At 44.0% G+C, this 19,252-nt stretch overlaps 1 protein-coding gene across 3 annotated transcripts in view; it reads left to right on the top strand.

Moving 5' to 3' along the window:
• grid2 (glutamate receptor, ionotropic, delta 2) overlaps positions 1 to 19,252 on the top strand; it is a 928,012-nt gene that overhangs the window by 811,044 nt on the left and 97,716 nt on the right. For all 3 annotated transcript variants that reach the window (XR_013580586.1, XR_013580577.1, XM_078570739.1), the window contains exon 13: positions 9,034 to 9,229. Coding sequence is in view for 1 of the 3 variants with exons in the window: in XM_078570739.1 (XP_078426865.1) it covers positions 9,034 to 9,229 (196 nt within the window). In the remaining 2 variants the exon portion in view is untranslated. The remainder of the gene's footprint in view (positions 1 to 9,033; positions 9,230 to 19,252) is intronic.

Genomic DNA, 19,252 nt, shown 5'->3' with positions numbered 1-19,252 from the left:
AGATGGAGACCCCCCCACCCCATGTCAGAAATTACCAATCTGGTGACTCAGTCAGGACCCACTTGTATGTCTGGACACTGGGCAGTTGAGTAACTTGCAGATGGATAAGCTTGGGCCCTGCTGGTGGGGTCGAGGCCAATGAACCCCTGAAGTAAAGGAGCATTATTTTTTAATCCCTACTCGAGGAAGACATGACTGGGGGTTTAAGTGGCGGAGTAAGGGACAGGGGTGAGGACTAGGCCACTATCCCCCTACCCATGGCAGGAGGGCGCCAGAGTTTTTGGTCAAATGACACAGGCAACTGCTGGAGTCACACTCATAGTGGTGCTTTCAGCCATCTTGCACCATTCAAGTGAAGTGACTTCCCACTGACCCCTCAAAGTGCAGTGGAGTCAATAGTGAAGGGCATCATACAGGCCTAATCACCAAGATCCCATTGTGAGGAGTCTCTGGGCTAGAAAATGCAGGAAATATATGAAAGAAGGAAAAAACACAGGTTAATATTTTGTGCGGAAACCTTTGTCAGAATTGACACAATTGGACAAAAGCTACCAGCAGGAGTCCAGCCTGTTGAGTTTGGCAGGCTTTGCGTTGGTCGGTAAGTGTTTCTTGTGTGAGTGAATTTTCATTCCAGGTGTACCAGGTTTCCTTAGAATCTTGGTAAATATTGCTGTGTCTCTGGATGGTATTATTTGCAGGTAACAGGGAACTGGCAACCAGCTGGAGAGCCAACAGGAGCCCTGTGCCACCTCCTTTGGGGAAGGCATGCCAGATTTAAGTGCATCCTAGGCACTTAAGTGGACAGCAACAAGCCTTCCCAAGGATTAAGGACCCTGGGGCTGGAAATTCTGCATCCCAAGAGTTGGCTGCCAACCAAAGGCCGGCAGCTGTGCAATGCAGACAGCACCACTGGAGGAGCAGTAGGTGTTGCTATTAATGCAGCAAGAGAGAGGCCTAGAATCACAGAGACCCAAGAGTGAGTGTGGGCAGGATGGGGGTTGCAGGGCGAGAGATGAGGGGAGATGACAGCAAGGGAAAGGGGATGGTTCTCAGCAAACCACACCCCACTTTCCAATGCCGGGTCCCTCATTCAGGCACTGAATGCGTTTGAATAAAGGACCCCCTCCCCCGCCACATCCCTCCCCCACCACACTGGGAGCCTACAAGCAAACACGCCAGGTTTTGCTTTCGGGCTTCCCCTGTGGCGACTGCCTCACCCGCCACTGGTTAAATAGCAACGACTGCAGGATGAGACCCTTAAATGGGCATTAATTAACCACCAGGGTGAGAAACATAAAAGCATAGAAAATAGGAGCAGGAGTAGGCCATTCGGCCCTTCGAGCCTGCTCTGCCATTCAATATGATCATGGCTGATCCTGTATCTCAACGCCATACTCCCACTCTCTCGCCAAACTCCTTGATGCCTTCAGAGTCCAGAAATCTATTTCTTTCTTTAGTATATTCTGTGACGTGGCCTCCACAGCCTGCTGTGGTAGAGAATTCTTCTGAGTGAAGATGTTTCTCCTCATCTCATTCCCAAATGTATCTTCAGACTGTGACCCGTTGTTCTAGACCCCAACCAAAGGAAACATCATCCCTGCTTCCAATCTGTCCATCCCTGTCAGAATTTTAAATGTTTCAATGAGATCCCCTCTCATTCTTCTAGACTCCAGTGAATACAGACCTAGTCAGCCCAATCTCTCCTGATACGACAATCCCGCTACCCCAGAATCAGTCTGCTGAACCTTTGCTGCGCTTGCTCTATGGCAAGTAAATCCTTTCTTAGGTAAGGAAACCAAAACTGCACACAATACTCCAGGTGTGATCTCACCAAGGCCCTGTATAGCTGCAGTAAGACATCCTTGCTCCTGTACTCAAGTCCTCTCACAATGAAGGCCAACATAGCATTTGCCTTCTTAACTGCTTGCTGCACCTGCGTGCTTGCTTTCAGTGATTGGTGTACAAGGATACCCAGATCCCTTTGTACATCAACATTTCCCAATCTATCACTATTTAAATAATACTCTGCCATTCTGTTTTTCCTACTAAAGTGGATAACTTCACACTTATCCATGTTATACTTCATCTGCCATGTATTTGCCTACTCACTCAACCTGTGTAAATCAACTTGCAGCCTCTTAACACCTTCCTCACTGCTCACATTCCCACCAAGTTTTGTGTCATCAGCAAACTTGGAAATATAACATTTGGTCCCCTCATCCAAATCATTGATATATATTGTGAATAGCTGGGGCCCAAGCACTGATCCCTGTGGTACCCGACTGGTCACCGCCTGCCACTACGAAAAAGACCCATTTATTCCTAGTCCCTGTTTCCTGTCTGCTAACCAATCCATACCAATATATTACCTCCAATCCCATGTGCTTTAATTTTACAAACTAACCTCTTATGTGGGACTTTATCAAAACTTTCTGAAAATCCAAACACACCACATCCACTGGTTCCCCCTTTTCTATTCCGCTAGTTACATCCTCAAAAAACTCCAGTAGGTTTTTCAAACACGATTTCCCATTCATAAATCTATGTTGACTGTCTCTAATCGTGTTGATATTTTCTAAGTGTCCTGTTATCACATCCTTTATAACAGGCTCTAGCATTTCCCTCCTACTCATGTTAGGCTAACTGATCTGAATTTGATATTTTTTCCCTCTCTTTTTTTAAATAATGGGGTTACATTTGTCACCCTCCAATCTGCCGGTACTGTTCCAGAATCTAAAGAATTTTGGAAGATGACAACCAATGCATCCACTATTTCCATGGCCACCTTCTTTAGTACCCTGGGATGTAGATTATCAGGCCCTGGGGATTTATCAGCATTCAGTCCCATTAATTTCTCCAGCATTATTGTTTTAGTAACATTAATTTCCTTCAATTCTTCCTTCTCACTAGACCCTTGGGAAGATAACTGGGAAGTTATTTGTGTCTTCCTCCGAGAAGACAGAACTAAAGTAATTGTTCTGCCTACTTCACTTTGCATCCTAATGAAGAATTATATCATTTTGTGGTCATTGTTCCCTAAAGGACACTGCACAACAAGATTATTAATTAACCCCTTCTCATTGCACAATACCAAATCTAGGATAGCCTGTTCCCTAGTCGGTCCCTCTAGTCTAAAAAACCATCTCGTACATAGCCCAGAAATTCATCCACCACAGTATTATTGCTAAATTGATTTGCCCGGCCTATATGTAGCACCCTTGTTACATGCATCTCTAATTTTCTGCTTAATGACTTCCCCTACCTTGTCACTACTGTTTGGAGGCTTATAGACGACTCCCACTAATGTTTTCTGCCCCTTGTTGCTTCTTAGCTCCACACATACTGATTCTACATCTTGATTTTCTGAGCCAATATTCTCTCTCACTATTGCTCTGATTTCATCCTTAACTAACAACACCTCGTCACCTCCTTTTCCTTTTTGCCTGTCCGTCCTAAATAGCAAGTACCCTTGGATATTCAGTTCCCAACCTTGGTCACCCTGCAGCTATACCTCTGTAATCACAGACATATCGTACCCGTTTACATCTATTTGCGCTGTCAGGAATGTGATGGAATACTCCCCACTTGCCTGGATGAGTGCAGCTCCCAAAACACTCAAGAAGCATGACACCATCGAGGACAAAGCAGCCCACTTGATTGGCACCCCATCCACAAACATTCACTCCCTCCACCACCGACGCACAATAGTAGCAGTGTGTACCATCTACAAGATCACTGCAGGAATTCACCAAGGCTTCTTCGACAGCACCGTCCAAACCCATGACCACTACCATCTAGAAGGACAAGGACAGCAGACACATGGGAACACCACCACCTGGAAGTTCCCCTTCAAGTCACTCACCATCCTGACTTGGAAATATATTACCCTTCCTTCACTGTCGCTGGGTCAAAATCCTGGAACTCTTCCTAACAGCACTGTGGGTGTACCTACACCATGGGTTCAAGAAGGCAGCTCACCACCACCTTCTCAAGGGCAACTAAGAATGGGCAATAAATGCTGGCCCAGCCAGCAAAGCCCACAGCCTGTGAATGAATTTTAAAAATTTCATCCATCTTATTGCGAATGCTCCATGCATTCAGATACAGTGCCTTTAGGTTTTTTTGTACTATGGCCCTATTTGCCCTTGTTCCCTTTGCCTGCCACGTTTGCTTTCTACTTTTCTGCCTTTCACTCCTATCTTGTGTCTTTCCCTCTCTTGTGTCTTCCCACTCCGGTTCCCTTTCCCCTGCCCATCTAGTTTAAACCCTCCCCTTCCCAGGCTTAATCAGGACAAGAGGCCAACCCAATTAAATTCCCCTGCTTCCAAACTTGCCTCAGGGAAGGGCATTAAATTCCACCCTGAGTATCCATTTTTTTTTTCATTTATTCATTCATGGGATGTGAGCATCACTAGGTAAGCCTGCATTTTTGCCCATCTCTAATTGCCTATGAGAAGGTGGTGAGAGTGCCTTCTTGAACCACTGCAGTCCATAGTGCTGTTAGGAAGGGAGTCCCAGGATTTTGACCTAGCCATAATGAAGGAATGACAATATAGTTCCACTCGGGGTGGTGTGTGGTTTGGATGGGAACTTGCAGACTGTGGTGTTCCTATGCATCTACTGCACTTGTTCTTCTGGGTGGTAGCAGTCGCAGATTTGTTGAAAGAGCCTTGGCGAGTTGCTGCAATGGGTCTTGAAGATGCCGTGGTACACCAGTGATGGAGGGTGTGAATATTTAAGCTGGTGGATGTGGTGCCAACCAAATGGGCTGCTTTGCCCTGGCTGTATTAAGTTTCCTTAGTGTTGTGGGAGCTGGCACTAATCCCTGCAAATGGAGAGTATTCCGTCACACTCCTGACTTGTGCCTGGTAAATGGCAGACAGACTGCATTATGCAGCACACCACAGTGATGGTGCTCCGGGTCTCAGAGTAGAAAATGTGCACTGGGCGGGTGTAACACAGACAGTGAAAGTGAGGGATATAGAACAGATTGAGCTTAGGAATCAGAACATTGGTCTCCAGGTGAACACAAGCCCAGCATCAAACGCTATCTCTCCATTCCAGAACCAAGGGCACAATGGCCCCAGTGGAGCACCCCCAACACCATCACCATCACTTTCCAGCTGCAGTTTTGTAAATCTAACAATTCGCATTTCTTCAGCCTAGCATTCGGGAAGAGCTTCATTTAAATTTTATGTTCGACAGGAAATTGCTTATTTAAGGTAATGTAAAGTTTCAGAGGTAGCTGGACTTTTAAATGATGCCTGCTGAAAAGGAAGCAATCATTTCGGAGGTGATCTTAAAAGCAATGCAGTCACCAACATTCCTTCAAATTAGAACCTTTGTGATCTCTGGAATGTTGCCCACTGCACAATTTGAGAAAATATCAGACTGCAATTCAGTGATAAGAATACAAGAATGTGAAAAGATAGTTCATTCCTGCAATCTGACTCTTCTTGTTCAAATCCTGCCTAAATGCCTCCACCGCATCCCCACCACCGCACTAACCCCCATTGACCCCACTCGTTCCTAGAATTCTGCCACAGTGACATTTTACTGTTTACACTTACTTGCACTAAATCCACTTTAATAGCTTCTTGTGAATCGGAAAAGGATTACAGCAGGTGAAATTTTCTTCCTGGAGTTAACCTTAAAGGGGTAAAATTCCTCCTGTTGATCTTCTCTTGGGTATACCCCCTGTGAATGATGCAGTAATTCCTTAAGTTGTGTTTAGCTGTTTACTTCATTGTTATCATCTCTGGTTATCTGAGTTTATTTCTGTACAGAACCTCCCTCACCCTATTGTATCCTTCAGTTCATTCAATCCAGACTCATGCTTCCCTTCCCAGTCTCCAGTGTCATGAAGACCTTCCCACCAACATTAATTCTTCACATGACACTGCAACCAATTTGAAAACAAAGTTACCCATAATAGTCCAGAGACACAAAAGTCTAAAAACAGAAAATGCTGGAGATCAATCAGTTCGATGGATTTGGCCTTCACCCTGGGTTTCTGAGGATAGGCAAGCAGGATGTCAACCCGATTACACTGGTTGTTTATTGACTTTACCCATGGCTTGTTTCTCCATTCCATATTGGTAGGTGGTCCTTGGAGACTGGTTCTGATGAGGGTAGCAAATGAGCCTGCACACACCTAGTAGCGTAAATGGTTGAATTTCCAAGTGGGTCCTAGACTTTTTCATCATATGCTCATAAAGCACAATCAGGTCAACAGATCAGGCAACATCTATGGAGAGATGGGGGAAATGGTGCCATGGTGGCACTGTTCCTAGGCCAGTATTCCAGAGACCCAAATGAATGCTCCAGTGACATGGATTCAAATCCCACCATGGCAGCTAATGGAGTTTAAATTCAATTAATTAAATCTGGAGTTGAAAGCTAGTCTCAGTCATGGTAAACATGCAGCCATCATTGATTGCTCTAAAAACCCATCTGGTTCACTTATGTGCCATGTTTACCTGGTCTGGCCTGTATGTGACTCCAGACCCACAATAACGTGGTTGGCTCTGAACTGCCCTCTGAAATGGCCTAATAAGCCATTCAGGTGAAGGGCAATTATGGACGGGCAACAAATGCTGGCCTTGCCAGCAACGCTCACATCTCATCAAAGAATAAAAGAAAGAAAGAGAAACAGAGTTAATGTTTCAGCTCAATGACCTTTCATCAGAACTGGGAAAAGTTAAAAATGTAAATTTAAGCAGGTGAAATGGGGAAGGGTAGAAAAAGAAGAATGGAGACATTAAATGACAGAAGCATTGGTTGTGCAGAGCCAAAGATAATGGAACATAATAAAGAAACAAAAGGTGTGTCCAGAGGAGGTGTGAATGGCAGAATAATGAACAGCTGATAACAAAAGCAGGGGGAAGAAAGGATTATGACCAAGACATGCAAAGAAAAAAAAAATGGGGGAAGAGGCTGAAATTGTTGAACTCAATGTTGAGTCCAGAATGTGGCAAAGTACCTAATCAGAAGACGAGGTCATGTTGTGTTTGAGCTCGTGTTGAGCTGCTTAGGTACACGGCAGTGGGCCGAGGACAGAGATGTGAGTTGGTGGAGAATTAAAATGACAGGCGACCGGAAGCTCAGGGTTATGCTTGCAGACTGAACGGAGATGGTCCGCTAAGCAGTCACCCAATCAGCATTGGGTCCCCCCAGTGTAGAGCAGACCACATTGTGAGCAGTGAATACAGTGTACTGAATTGCAAGTAACAAAAAATATTAAAATAAAATCACTTTTAAAAATGTTCACATGGTGCAAGTTAAAGATTAAGACACAAATATGGGTGAAGGAAAGTGCTAAAATATTCAATGCATTTTTTCAAAATATCATTATGAAAAAACTTAGCCTAAAAAAAATCTGTAACCAGTTAACAGTACTCCATGGCTATAAAATTGGGCCAGTTTTGTTGTTCATCAAGGTTTATTAATCACACCGCCATTAGAAACCCAGTTACGCCTTCTCGAAAAAGGTGTAGCTTTTTATAGGGTGTCTAACAGCAATGCAGGAGGGGGGGTAGTTCAAATTCTCGCTGACTTCATGATTGCTGACTCTGGGAGCGGTGTGAGGGTACAGTTTGCAGGGCAGCTTGTGGCGTAGCCCTGAGTGACCGACGACAACTCAAGGATTTCTGCACTAATCTGTGCGTGCCCGACATTCTGAAGTAGCTGTCAGTTTCAGAGAAATAAGAAGGGGCGACCGCTGATGGTTTACCCTCAAATCCACACCCTCTCCCCCAACACAAAACCTTGCCCATTGGGTGAGCCACAATTAGATAAGCATCCCCTTTGTACTTTTGATTTTAAGATTTTTACAAAGGAATCCATATTCCAAATTGGCACTAGCCCAAAAAAAGTGTCTCACTCATGTACCTGTTTTGATAATAGTTAATGATTGGTAAATAAATCAAATGAAGTAAATGTGTTTTATCTTCTCCATCTGTTTCCTTTGATCTCCTACACAGACCAAGCAACAGGGCAAGGAGCCTCTTTCAAAACTTTGACCAATACCCCTCATAACAAAAGCATCAACAACAACCTGCATTTATATAGCACCTGTAACATAGTAAAAGCTCCCGAGGCTTTGCACAAGATCATTATCAAACAGGCTTAGACACCCAGACACATAAGGAGATACTAGGACAGGCTTGGTCAAAAGGTTAGGTTTTAAGGAGCGACTAAAAGGAGGAGAGGTAAAGAGGCATCGGGGTTTAGGGAGGGAATTCCAGAGCTTAGGGTTCAGGCAGCTAAAGACCAATGGTGGAGCAAAGAAAATGGGGGAGGGGTGGCAAAGATTCCAGAAGTAAAGGAACACAAAGATCTTGGAAGGTTGTAGTGCTGGAGGACCTTACAGGGATAGGATGGGGCAAGGCCATTAAAGGGTATGGAAACAAGGATGAGAATTTTAATGTTGAGGAGTAGCCGGACTGGGAGCCAATGTCGGTCAGCCAGCACAGAAGTGATGGCTGAATGGGACTTGGTATGAGTTAGGACACAACAGCAGAGTTTTGGATAAGCTCAAATTTACAAAGTAGGCATGGTGATGGCCATGAGGCAGGAGCATGTCACAATCATGGAGTATAGAGGTGACAAATATTTGGAGCAGCATATGAGCTGTAAGTGAGAGAGACCATGTCTCATCCTTTGATTTTTCCTCCCCCCACCCCCCTCAGAGTTCCATCTGATCCCTCTCAGAATGTTACAGTGCGATTGTTAATGCACTATGTGTAAAATATAAAGGATGAACTTCCTATCACCCATTGTCTCTGTGCCTCGGAGCCCCACCATTCTGTGTCACCTTGATGACTGATTATTCGACCAATGTTCCTTAACAAATGCTTCTAAGATCAGCAAAGTGCTTTGTAGATTAATTGTAAACTCATTGCAGCTTTCCTTCAATAAAATATATGAGTTTTTAGATATGGGTAATCTACTCCTGACCTTATATTAAGCCTTCAGGATTTATTTTGAAACGTGGCGTTATTTATTTATCTTGTCATTCTTCTCAATTCAAAGGTCCCTGCAAGATCTTTCCAAGCAAACAGACATTCCGTACGGCACAGTGATGGAGTCGGCTGTGTATGAGCATGTTCGAGTCAAAGGAATGAACCCCTTTGAGAGAGACAACATGTACGCCCAAATGTGGAGGATGATCAACAGAGGTAACGGCACAGAAACCTCGGTGAAGGATTCCCAGGAAGGCATCCGAAGGGTACAGTGCATTTCTCTCATGTCTTTACACCAGCTGTATATTATTCTTCTAAATGTTAGATGAGATTGTTGTACTCTGGTGAATAGATCTGTGTGGGAGAATGCAAATTACAGAATTCTGGATAAATGGAGGAGTTCAAATGTCACCCTAAGCAGCAATTTTATTTTTCTTACTGCCTTTTCCTTCCATTTACGAAAAAGATAATGTGCTCCATTTAATTTTGCCACATATACGTCATTCCTTAAGCTAAAAGAAATGCAACCCCCTGCAAAGGCCACGATAATGGGCTGTAAAGTGGTCATATACCATTTTCTCTTCTCTCTGCTCTGTACTTTCCTCATGAGATAGCTGCAGTGTTACATCCTAAATATGTGCAGTGCAGCACATTGTAGATGCAGAGAAGATTTACTAGAATGATACCAAAACTGAGACTTGATACCAATCGGGAAAGATTGAACAAGCTGTTGATCTGTTCTCTAGAAAAGAGGTGACTGAGGGGTGATCTGAGAGAAGTATTTAAGATTATAAAAGGGTTTGATAGGATAGAGGCGGAGACGATGTTTCCACTTGTGAACAAGACCAGAAATGAGGGCCATAAATATAAGATAGTCACTAATAAAACTTATCGTAAATTCAGGAGAAATCTCTCTATTCAGAAAGTGGTTTGAATGTGGAACTCGCTACCACAGAGAGTAGTTTAGGTGAGTAGCATAGACATATGTAAGGAGGAGCTTGATAACCACATGAGGGAGCAAGGAATTAACAGGGTGTGTTGATAGGTTTAGATGAAGAAGGCTGAGAGGAGGCTCAAGTGGAACATAAACTCCAGCAATGATCTGTTGGGCTGAATAGCATTTTTTTTTTTTTTTTTTAATTCATTCATGGGATTGGGCATCGCTGGCTGGGCCGGCAATTATTGCCCATCCCTATTTGCCCTTGAGAAGGTGGTGGTGAGCTGCCTTCTTAAGCTGCTGCAGTCCATATGGCAGAAAAATTGAGCTGATGTTGAAGATCAGCCATGAGTAATTAGTTGAGGAGGAGGAGTTCCAGGATTTTAACCCAGCGACTGCGAAGGAACAGCGATATATTGCCAATTCAGGATGGTGAGTGGCTTGGAGGGGATTGTTTCTGTGCTTGTAAGTTCTATAGAAATTTGTAACCAGCAACCTGGAGTGTACCTCCCTTGGCTAAATCTTTACTAAACTGTCAGTATTTTCCTAAACTGTTGTTAGAAATGAATATTTCTTTATTTTTATCCACTCGTCTCTATGATGCCTTTCTCATCCTGATTCGTAAGCTTCGTGCAAACCAACCCTTAACGCTGACCTAACACACTTTGTTTGGTTGACAATTTAAGTACATTGGAAGATTTTGAACTGGGGGGTAGTTTTTGGATAAGGGAGGAAAAAAAAAAAACAGTTTGCTGACCTGAATTATAGCTTTAGAAACAACTGTTTCAAAGAGCAAAATCCATCCTAACTGTTTCATATGAAATGCAGAGACAAGTAAGGAATGAAATTTATTGGGGATTCTATCGATTGGTTGCAGTAACTACCAGAGAAGATTGGTATAAACATACAGTTAATTGGGATGAGGGGGGCTGTCCTATGAAGACAGATTGGGTAGAGTGGGCTTGTACTCTCTGGACAAGGTAGATGCTGTTTCCCATACCTGGGAGAGCTTAAAACTAGGGGTCATCATCTCAGGATAAAGGGTCGGCATTTTACGACTGGGATGAGAAAATATTTCTTCACTCAGAGGGTTGTGACTCTCTGGAATTCTCTACCGCAGAGAGCTGTGGATGTTCAGTTCACTAGTATATTCAAGACTAAGATCGATAGCTTCTGCACATGAAGGGAATCAAGGGATCTGGGGATAGGCCAGAAAAATTGAGTTGATGCTGAAGATCAGCCATGGTTAATTAATTATGTGTTTTGTCTTGCTCCATAGAGCCGAATTGATTTGAAAGAGATATTCAAAATCATGAGGGGTCTGGACAGTGTAAATAGGGAGAAACTGTTCCACACAGGTTAGGGTCTAGAATGCACTGCCTGAGAGTGTGGTGGAGGCAGGACCAACTGAGGCTTTCAAAAGGGAATTGGATCATTACCTGAAAAGGAAAAATTTATCGGGCTACAGGAAAAGGCAGGGGAGTGGCACTAGGTGAATTGCCCCTTCAGAGGGCCAGCACAGAGATGATAGGCCAAATGGCCTCCATTTTATGCAGTAACCATTCCATAATCCTATTCTATTCGAGAATCTTGAATGGTGGAGCAGGCTCGAAGGGCAAATGGCCTTATTCTCTTTCTATTTCTTATGTTTCTTATATCATAGAATGCCAAGGTCCCCAGCTATTGCTCACACCGAGTAATTGCTACATTCTCATTGGACATACACATCATTCTGGGATTTTTAATCTAGACATTTTTCTCAGGTGCAATGTCTCAGAGCATTCATCGAGCTAAGCTCTAGGAAGAGTGCAAAGGCCTTGGAGAGGATCACAGTTTCACAGAATTTTAATGGCACAGAAGGAGGCCATTCAGCCCATCGTGTCTGCACCAGCTCTCCAAATGAGCATTATGACCTAGTGCCATTGCTCTGCCTTTTCCCTGTATCCCATTGTTTCTATTCAAATAGTCATCTAATGCCCTCTTGAATTCCTCGATTGAACCTGCCTCCACCACACTTCCAGGCAGTGCATTCCAGACCCGAACCACTCGCTGTGTGAAAAAGTTTTTTTCTCTGAATGAAGGATCCAGAAGGGATTTGCTGGAATGGCACCAGGAATGATGGACTTTAGTTAGGTGGAGAGAGTTGGGAGGCTGGAATTGTTCTCCTTAGAGCAAAGAAGGTTAAGAGGAGATTTGATAAAGGTCTTGAGTGGTTTTGACAGAGTAAATGAGGAGAAACACTTCGTGGTGGAAGGAGGGTCAGCAACCAGAGTTGTTGTAAACCAAGCTGCATGGTCTGAAAGGCTGGCTGAAGCTGATTTAACAATAACTTTCAAAAGGAAATTGGATAAACACTTGAAAAGAAAATAATAGAGCTACAAGGAAAAAGCAGCGAGTGGGATTAATTGAACAGCTCTCTCAAATAGTCAGCACAGCCACAATGGCCCGAAACACCTCCCTTTGCAACGCATCATTTCAAGATTCTTCTATTATTATAACCCCTTGCTTTGTATGACCTAACGTGCACTATTAGCTGCCCAATAAGGATGCATTTTGAAACAAACTCAGGGATTAAACTAAAGCATTAATTTATGTCGTGCCATCATGTGGTGCTTCCGCGGCTTTGGAAAGAGATGGGAATGGAAGTTTGGGTGCTTTTATTTCTGGGCATGTGGTGGGGTTGTGGTGGGTGGGGCAGGGGTGGGGTGGGTCACGCTGGGGACGATCCTAGGCCGGAGGGGCCTCAAATATCGGGCCCCATTTCCACGGAGCCAGCAAGCTGCGAAGTGCAATGGAAGATAAGGTGGCGGCTGGCACTGCAGTAAGGAGCGGGATCGAGCCGGAAGACCGGCGAGATAGCAGCGGTCAGGGGGAACCGTTGGAGGAGGCAAATCTATGCTGACAGTAGTTTCAACGGCTAATTGATGTTGTTAAGTCGAATGTTTGGCTTGAGGGAGGTTTAACAAGACATGGTGGGGGCTTCAGCAAGCTGCTATAGCAGAGGCAGCCAAGTTGCTGCAAGGAAGACCCCAGCGATGGAAAGCTTTGGGAACTGCAAGAAATTGCATTAATACAAAACCTTAAATATAATAAAGCATTTCAAAATGGTTTATAGGACTTCAAACAAAGTTTGACATTGAGCCACATCAGGAGATAGTAGGATAGGTGACCAAAGACTTGGTCAAAGAGGAAAGTTTTATAAGGAGTATCTTCAAGGAGGAGAGAGAGTGAAGACAGGTTTAGAGAGGGAATTCCAGAGCTTCGGACTAGGCAGTTGAATGGCTGCCAATGGTGGAGCAATGAAAATTGAGATGTGTAAGAAACCAGAATTGGAGGAATGCAGATATTTCAGAGGGCTGTAGGATTAGAGGAGCCATATTCCATCTGAAGTCCCAGGGCACGGATCACACTGACAAGGCGCACGTCTATGAACCTTCTTCTCACTCAGGTCACGACAGTCCTGAAGGAACAGAATCCTCAGAGACTCCTTTTTCATCACAACATAGGAGCATAGGATTTATTAGCAGGGGTAGGCCATTCATCCCTTCGAGCCTGCTTCGCCATTCCATAAGGTCATGGCTGATCTTGTTGTTGTCTCAACTCCACTTTGCCGCCTGCCCCCCCATAACGCTTGACTTCCTTGTCTATCAAAAATCTGACTAAATCTGCCTTAAATAAATTCAATGACCCAGCATCCACTTCTTTCTGGGGAAGAGAATTCCACATACTAACAACCCTTTGAGAGAAAAAAATACTCCCCATCTCAGTCTTAAACTGTAGACCTCTGGTTCTTAAACTGTGTCCCTTGGTTCTAGTTCTGAGCCCTACAAATGGCCTGGTGGGCTCTGGCACCACTTCAACAGCAGCAATGGGTATTATCCAATCCCCAAACCCTCACTCTTTCCCCCCAACAAACCACCTCCCACCCACCAAGCCCATTGAGAGGCCGCCAAAGTTCACCAGGCAGCTTTCCCACTCGGCAGAGAGTCCACCCACCACTGTTAAAATGCCAGTGGTGGCAGGACGCAGCCGTTAATTGGCCACGTAAGTCGTTCAGTTGGCTTCTGGGCAGAAGGGCTGTCCACTACCTCATGACATGCTGGTGGGAAAGGACAGGCCCACACCCACCATCCCCCTCGCTACCCGCTAACCCACAACCCCCCAGCCTTCCTTAAAGATTTTACAGGATTCCTCCCACACCTACTGCACCCCCCCCCCCCCGCCCCCGACCTTGTCCCCAGGGAACTGTAAAATTCAGCCCAACATCTGGAGCCTTTACATCTGCTAAGCAGTTGAATTTTAAACCCTCTTGGAGGAGGAGGAGGATGGAAGTCAGCATAGCTCAGTGTTTCCAAGGTGAGTGAAGAGTTTGAGAGTCTTAGGTTTTTTTGCCAGTCCTGTATCATTTTGTTAGTTCAGTTATTAGTTCATGGTTGTTGCTTAACTCAAAAGGGCTTTCAAGTTAACACATGTGTTATACTGCCAAGTTTGTCCTGTTATTAGGTACGTTGTGCTATTAAAAGTGAATGATGCACAGCATATCAGCAAATGACAGGCATGACTGACAATACATTATTTATGATGATGCTCATTCTGTAGGGCCGAGAGCTATATTATTTTGTATGCATATTTTATGCATTTGCTCTTGACTTATGTTGTATCACAGAACTGCTTTCTTTGAAATACCAGCACTGAACATTTTAATAAACTGCGGAGGTGGCTAGAATATGTTAAGAGGAATGCCAATGCTTGCATATTCCAAATATTAAAGTCAATTACCCAGCCCAAAGGGTATTTGGTTTGAGGTAAATTTTACAGCTTATCACCACTCTTGCCAAAGCATATCTTCAATCTAATTTTGAGTCTGCGCACAACACCTGGAACATCTCTTGGTCAGATGCCAGTGATACTCGCCGTGGCTGCAACCATAGTGCACCATCGCTTTTCATCCTTTTTGATCGTTCTACATGGTCAATCACTCTTCCCCTCCACCATTCACCTCCCTTGCACTGTTGGTTTCACTCCTTCCTGCCCCAACAAAATTAGCATATGAGTATCACTGAAAAGAGACATGTCGAAGCTTTTTGCCTTGCACTCATCAGGACATTCGCAAGAAAACCAAATATAAAGGGAACGACAATTTATACTTCATGAGAAGAAAATGCTGATTGGCTGGCAAATGGACTCTAATTAATAGAGGCGTTGCCATGGAGAATGCACCAGTTAATTGATGGCTGAAAGTTAGCTGCCAATTTTTGTTTAAATTCAAATAAAAACTGAAAATCCTGGAAAAACTCAGCAGGTCTAACAGCATCTGTGGAAAGAGAGACAGAGTTAATGTTTTGAGTCCTTATGACTTGTTCGGAGCTCTGAAGAAGAGTCATATGGACTCTAAGCGTTAACTCTGTTTCTCTCTCTATAGATGCTGTCAGACCTGCTGAGTTTTTCTAGCATTTTCTGTTTTTATTTCAGATTTCCAGCATCTGCAATATTTTGCTTTTATCTTTGTTTAAATTCAAACCAGGCAGGTTGACTCTGATTGGACCTGAAAAATGCCTTGTTGGACTTGTAGAAGCGCAACCAGCTGTCTGGTGATATATATGATAGGGTTTGTCCTCAAGGCTCACTGCGCCCGTGTATGCAGAGGTTGCCCAAGACACACAAAAGTGATGTCCTTTTACGTCCTATCTTATCTATGACCAGTTCTGCACAACATAAATTAGCCAAATGGTTGGGCAAGTTGCTGCAACCAGTTTTGAGCAAGTTTTGCACATATATGGTGAAGGAAACATTCACATTTGTGAAGATTGGGGAACTCCATCTCTACCAGCACTGTGGGTGTACCTACAACGCATGGACTGCAGCGGTTCAAGAAGGCAGCTCACCACCACCTTCTCAAGGGCGATTACAGATGGGCAATAAATGCTGGCTTAGCCAGCAATGCCCACATCCCATGAATGATTTTAAAAAAACGTACCTAGCTTCACATCGGCTCTGAAATTCATAAATCACATTACTCATTTGTGTGATAGGCAGAATGTCAGTACATCCCAATGACTGGTGGATCGTATCAAACAGCATGTCTCTTCAGCTGTTCACAACAGGCAAGGTACAGACTGTACCCAGCCAGTCCATGCTTGCAAAACTCAAAACAGTGTCCAATATTAGATGTGTTTCCACAATTGGACAACGTTTTGATAAACAATCCTGAGTGCTCTAAGAATTATGCTGACAACCAATTTAAGATTATCAGTCAGGCTCACAGTGTGGCCCACTTACACGTGCTAGAAACCATGTATATTCATACACAGGGCCCTGTTATTTGCAGACAGAAAGAACATGTACACACACTGCACCTGTTTCAACTGACCAAAATAGGTGACGGCCATGCTCTGGTTCATTCCCTAGTGCAATGCCTTGACCAATCAGTGGCAACCTGCCTGGTTTGAAAAAAAAACAAAGCTTGTCAGTTAACTGTCAGTCATCAGTTAACTGGTGCATTCTCCATGGCAATGCCAATCAGAGTCCACTTGTCAACCAATCAGCACTCCCTTCTCCTGAAGTGTAAATTGTTCTCTTTACATTTGTACTCATCAGAACATTCGCAGGAATACCAAGACAAAAAGCTTCAAAATGTCTCTTTTTTCAACAATACACAAGTTTTGCACCAACAGACTAAAATTAGCACAATGCCCTCAAAAGCTCCTCCTCCTGCCCTTGCAAAGTCACCTCAGTTACGATTAAAGGTTTCGTTCTTTTTGTTAGCCGCACTAGATGACACCATTCATAGGTCTCTGGTGATCAGCTTTCTAAAGTCAACAGACTGACCTACCTCTCCTTCATATCTCTTCACTCCTCAATTATCTGCTTTTAGCTAACAAGTCAACTCAGTATCATAAGACTGAGGTCATCCTGTTCAACGCCATTAAAAACCCTGGTTCTTTGGTCCTAACTCTAGTCCCCTCACGAGCCGACTGCACAGCCTACATTTGAGAGTACAGACCTTGGTGCCCTCTTTGATTACACATGCTAACCACTACTTAGAGCACCTATTTCACCATTCAACCAAGCCTGCTTTCACCCATATCTCACTACGACAACAGTTACTGAAACTATTCATCATACTTTGCCCCTTCCAACCTCCACTATTCCAAAGTTCTCCTTGCTGGCTTCCTGTGTTCTGCCGTTCACAAATTGAAATTCATCCAGAACTCTAATCGCCACCCTATCCTGCATTCTATTCGTCTCCACATCAGATCTGCCTTGGCCAAAGTTGAATTCTGATCGTCCTCCAATGAGGCAATTTCAAAATTCTTCCCTACAGCACCCTACCCCCCCCACCCCCAGTGGCCTTGTTCTCTCCCTTATTGAGCAGCCTTCACTAGCCCTGATTCTGCACTTCATGGACTGTAGTCTTCTGACTCAACATCCAACCTCCCCCCACCCCAACTCCACTGTGAATGGAGCAACTCAGTCCACGCTCTGGAACCCTCTCCATCAACTCCTCCATCCTTTAACCTCTTCCTTTCCTTTACTATCTATTCGGCCATCACCTTTAACTCTTCTTCTACTAGTGGTGGTTATTTTCAACTTTGTGAAATGCTTTTGGGAAATTTTTTTGCAGTTAAAGATGCAGTTGAAGCTTAAGCTGTTGTATAAGACTGATGAAATCCTGTGGAAATCATATTAATGGCTGTGATCAGAACTTAGAGATGGTTGTTGTATCTCTTCCAATTTTTTGCCCTTGAAGGCAGTACTGCAAGTCCCATTTTTTTCCCCACATTCTTCCCGTATCTCCCCGAAGTGGCTTATTTCAAGCGTGTATTTAGATATCAAATGTTGACAGGCTGTTGACCATAAAAAGGTCATTAAATGTGATGCTAATGCTGTCCTCACTTCGGGATGGATTTTATGGGAATCACCTTCCCAGTTTTCAGTTTCACACATCAAGGGTCTCTAGGTGCAGTGGTCAGAACGGTCATTGGACTTACTGTCCATCAGTTCATTTTACTGGGAAGAAAATCCTGTGTGCTTCACTGGTCCTGGATTTGGAAGGATCCAGTCGAAGAAGATTCAGAGCATGCTCATAGCATATGTGGCCTCTTTGGTATGAGATGCCTGCAAGTTGGTACCCAAGAGACTTTGCTGAAGACATGCTAAAGGAGGAATGTCTGGGTCATTAAGCGGAGTCCTAGGATAAGGGTCCACGTGTACATAATGCGTGAAGTACAGTCGCACCTGTTCTCCTTGATTTTGCTCATCCTCCTCCGAATCTTACTACAGGAATTCCAAAGAAGGTCCCATTCTTACCACCTCAATAGTTACAAGGGAAATAGTAACTTCAAGCAAACCAGTTATCTTCTTGAGTTCTCTGCCTTGATGATTATTCGCTGAACCATGACAAAGTTCCATGATTTTTTACTATGAATAGGACAAGGCAGGAGGTCTTGTGGCACAGTGGGTAGCGTACCTGCTCCTGAGCCAGAATCTCTGGGTTCAAATCCCACTCCAGGACTTGATGTCCAAGAAGATGGTCATAATATGGCCAAACAGGTTGAGCATCAACTTGTAAATCCTTCCAAGGCACACCTGTGACAGGAGGTAAGAGTGGAAGAGATTCCAGATCAGCCATGTGATGGAAATAAATTGGAGCCTCCACCATCACTATCCATAGCTCCAGACTGCAACATGCATGTAAAAGTGCACGTCGCCACAGCAACTCGGAATCCTTGGTGTGGGGGAGTGCTGGTTGGCTCAATTGACTGGACGGCCAGCACGGATCAGATTGGTGCCAACAGCACGGAGTTCGATTCCCTTTCTGGCTGGGGTGGATTCGGGACCTGTGGCGCTATGGGTCAGACCTGCCTTTGTGTAGAGAACTGAAGAAGAAGAAGAATGGCCCGAGTCTACCTCAGCCAGAATGGGGATTGAACCCCATGCTGTTGGGATTAATCTGATCCACACGCTAACCAGCCCCCAAACCAGTTATAGCAGACCTTTATCTTATTTGTAATTGTTCCCCTTGTACACTTCAATAGTGTTACCCCATATAAACTTCTCTACCATGTACCGCCTGCTGTATTGAAATCACAACTTGTTGCTACCACTTTAATTCACTTTTCCCAATACTTCCAGACCATGGAATGCTAACCTCTCTCAGCTGAAAATGTAATAACTATACACCAAAGTGAAAATATCATTTCTTTCTGCAATCGTAGCTGGGAACATTATTGAACTAGACTTTTGACATGATGCCATTAAGTTCAATTTTGCACTACAATTTGCCCTTTAGGTGAGATAAGAAGCAATCTTTTCTTAAATAGATAGAAATTCAGTATAATTATTTTTTGAT

This window comes from Cetorhinus maximus, chromosome 1, assembly GCF_964194155.1.
Source record: "Cetorhinus maximus chromosome 1, sCetMax3.hap1.1, whole genome shotgun sequence".
Taxonomy (NCBI): domain Eukaryota; kingdom Metazoa; phylum Chordata; class Chondrichthyes; order Lamniformes; family Cetorhinidae; genus Cetorhinus; species Cetorhinus maximus.
This window is presented reverse-complemented; position numbering and strand designations above follow the sequence as displayed.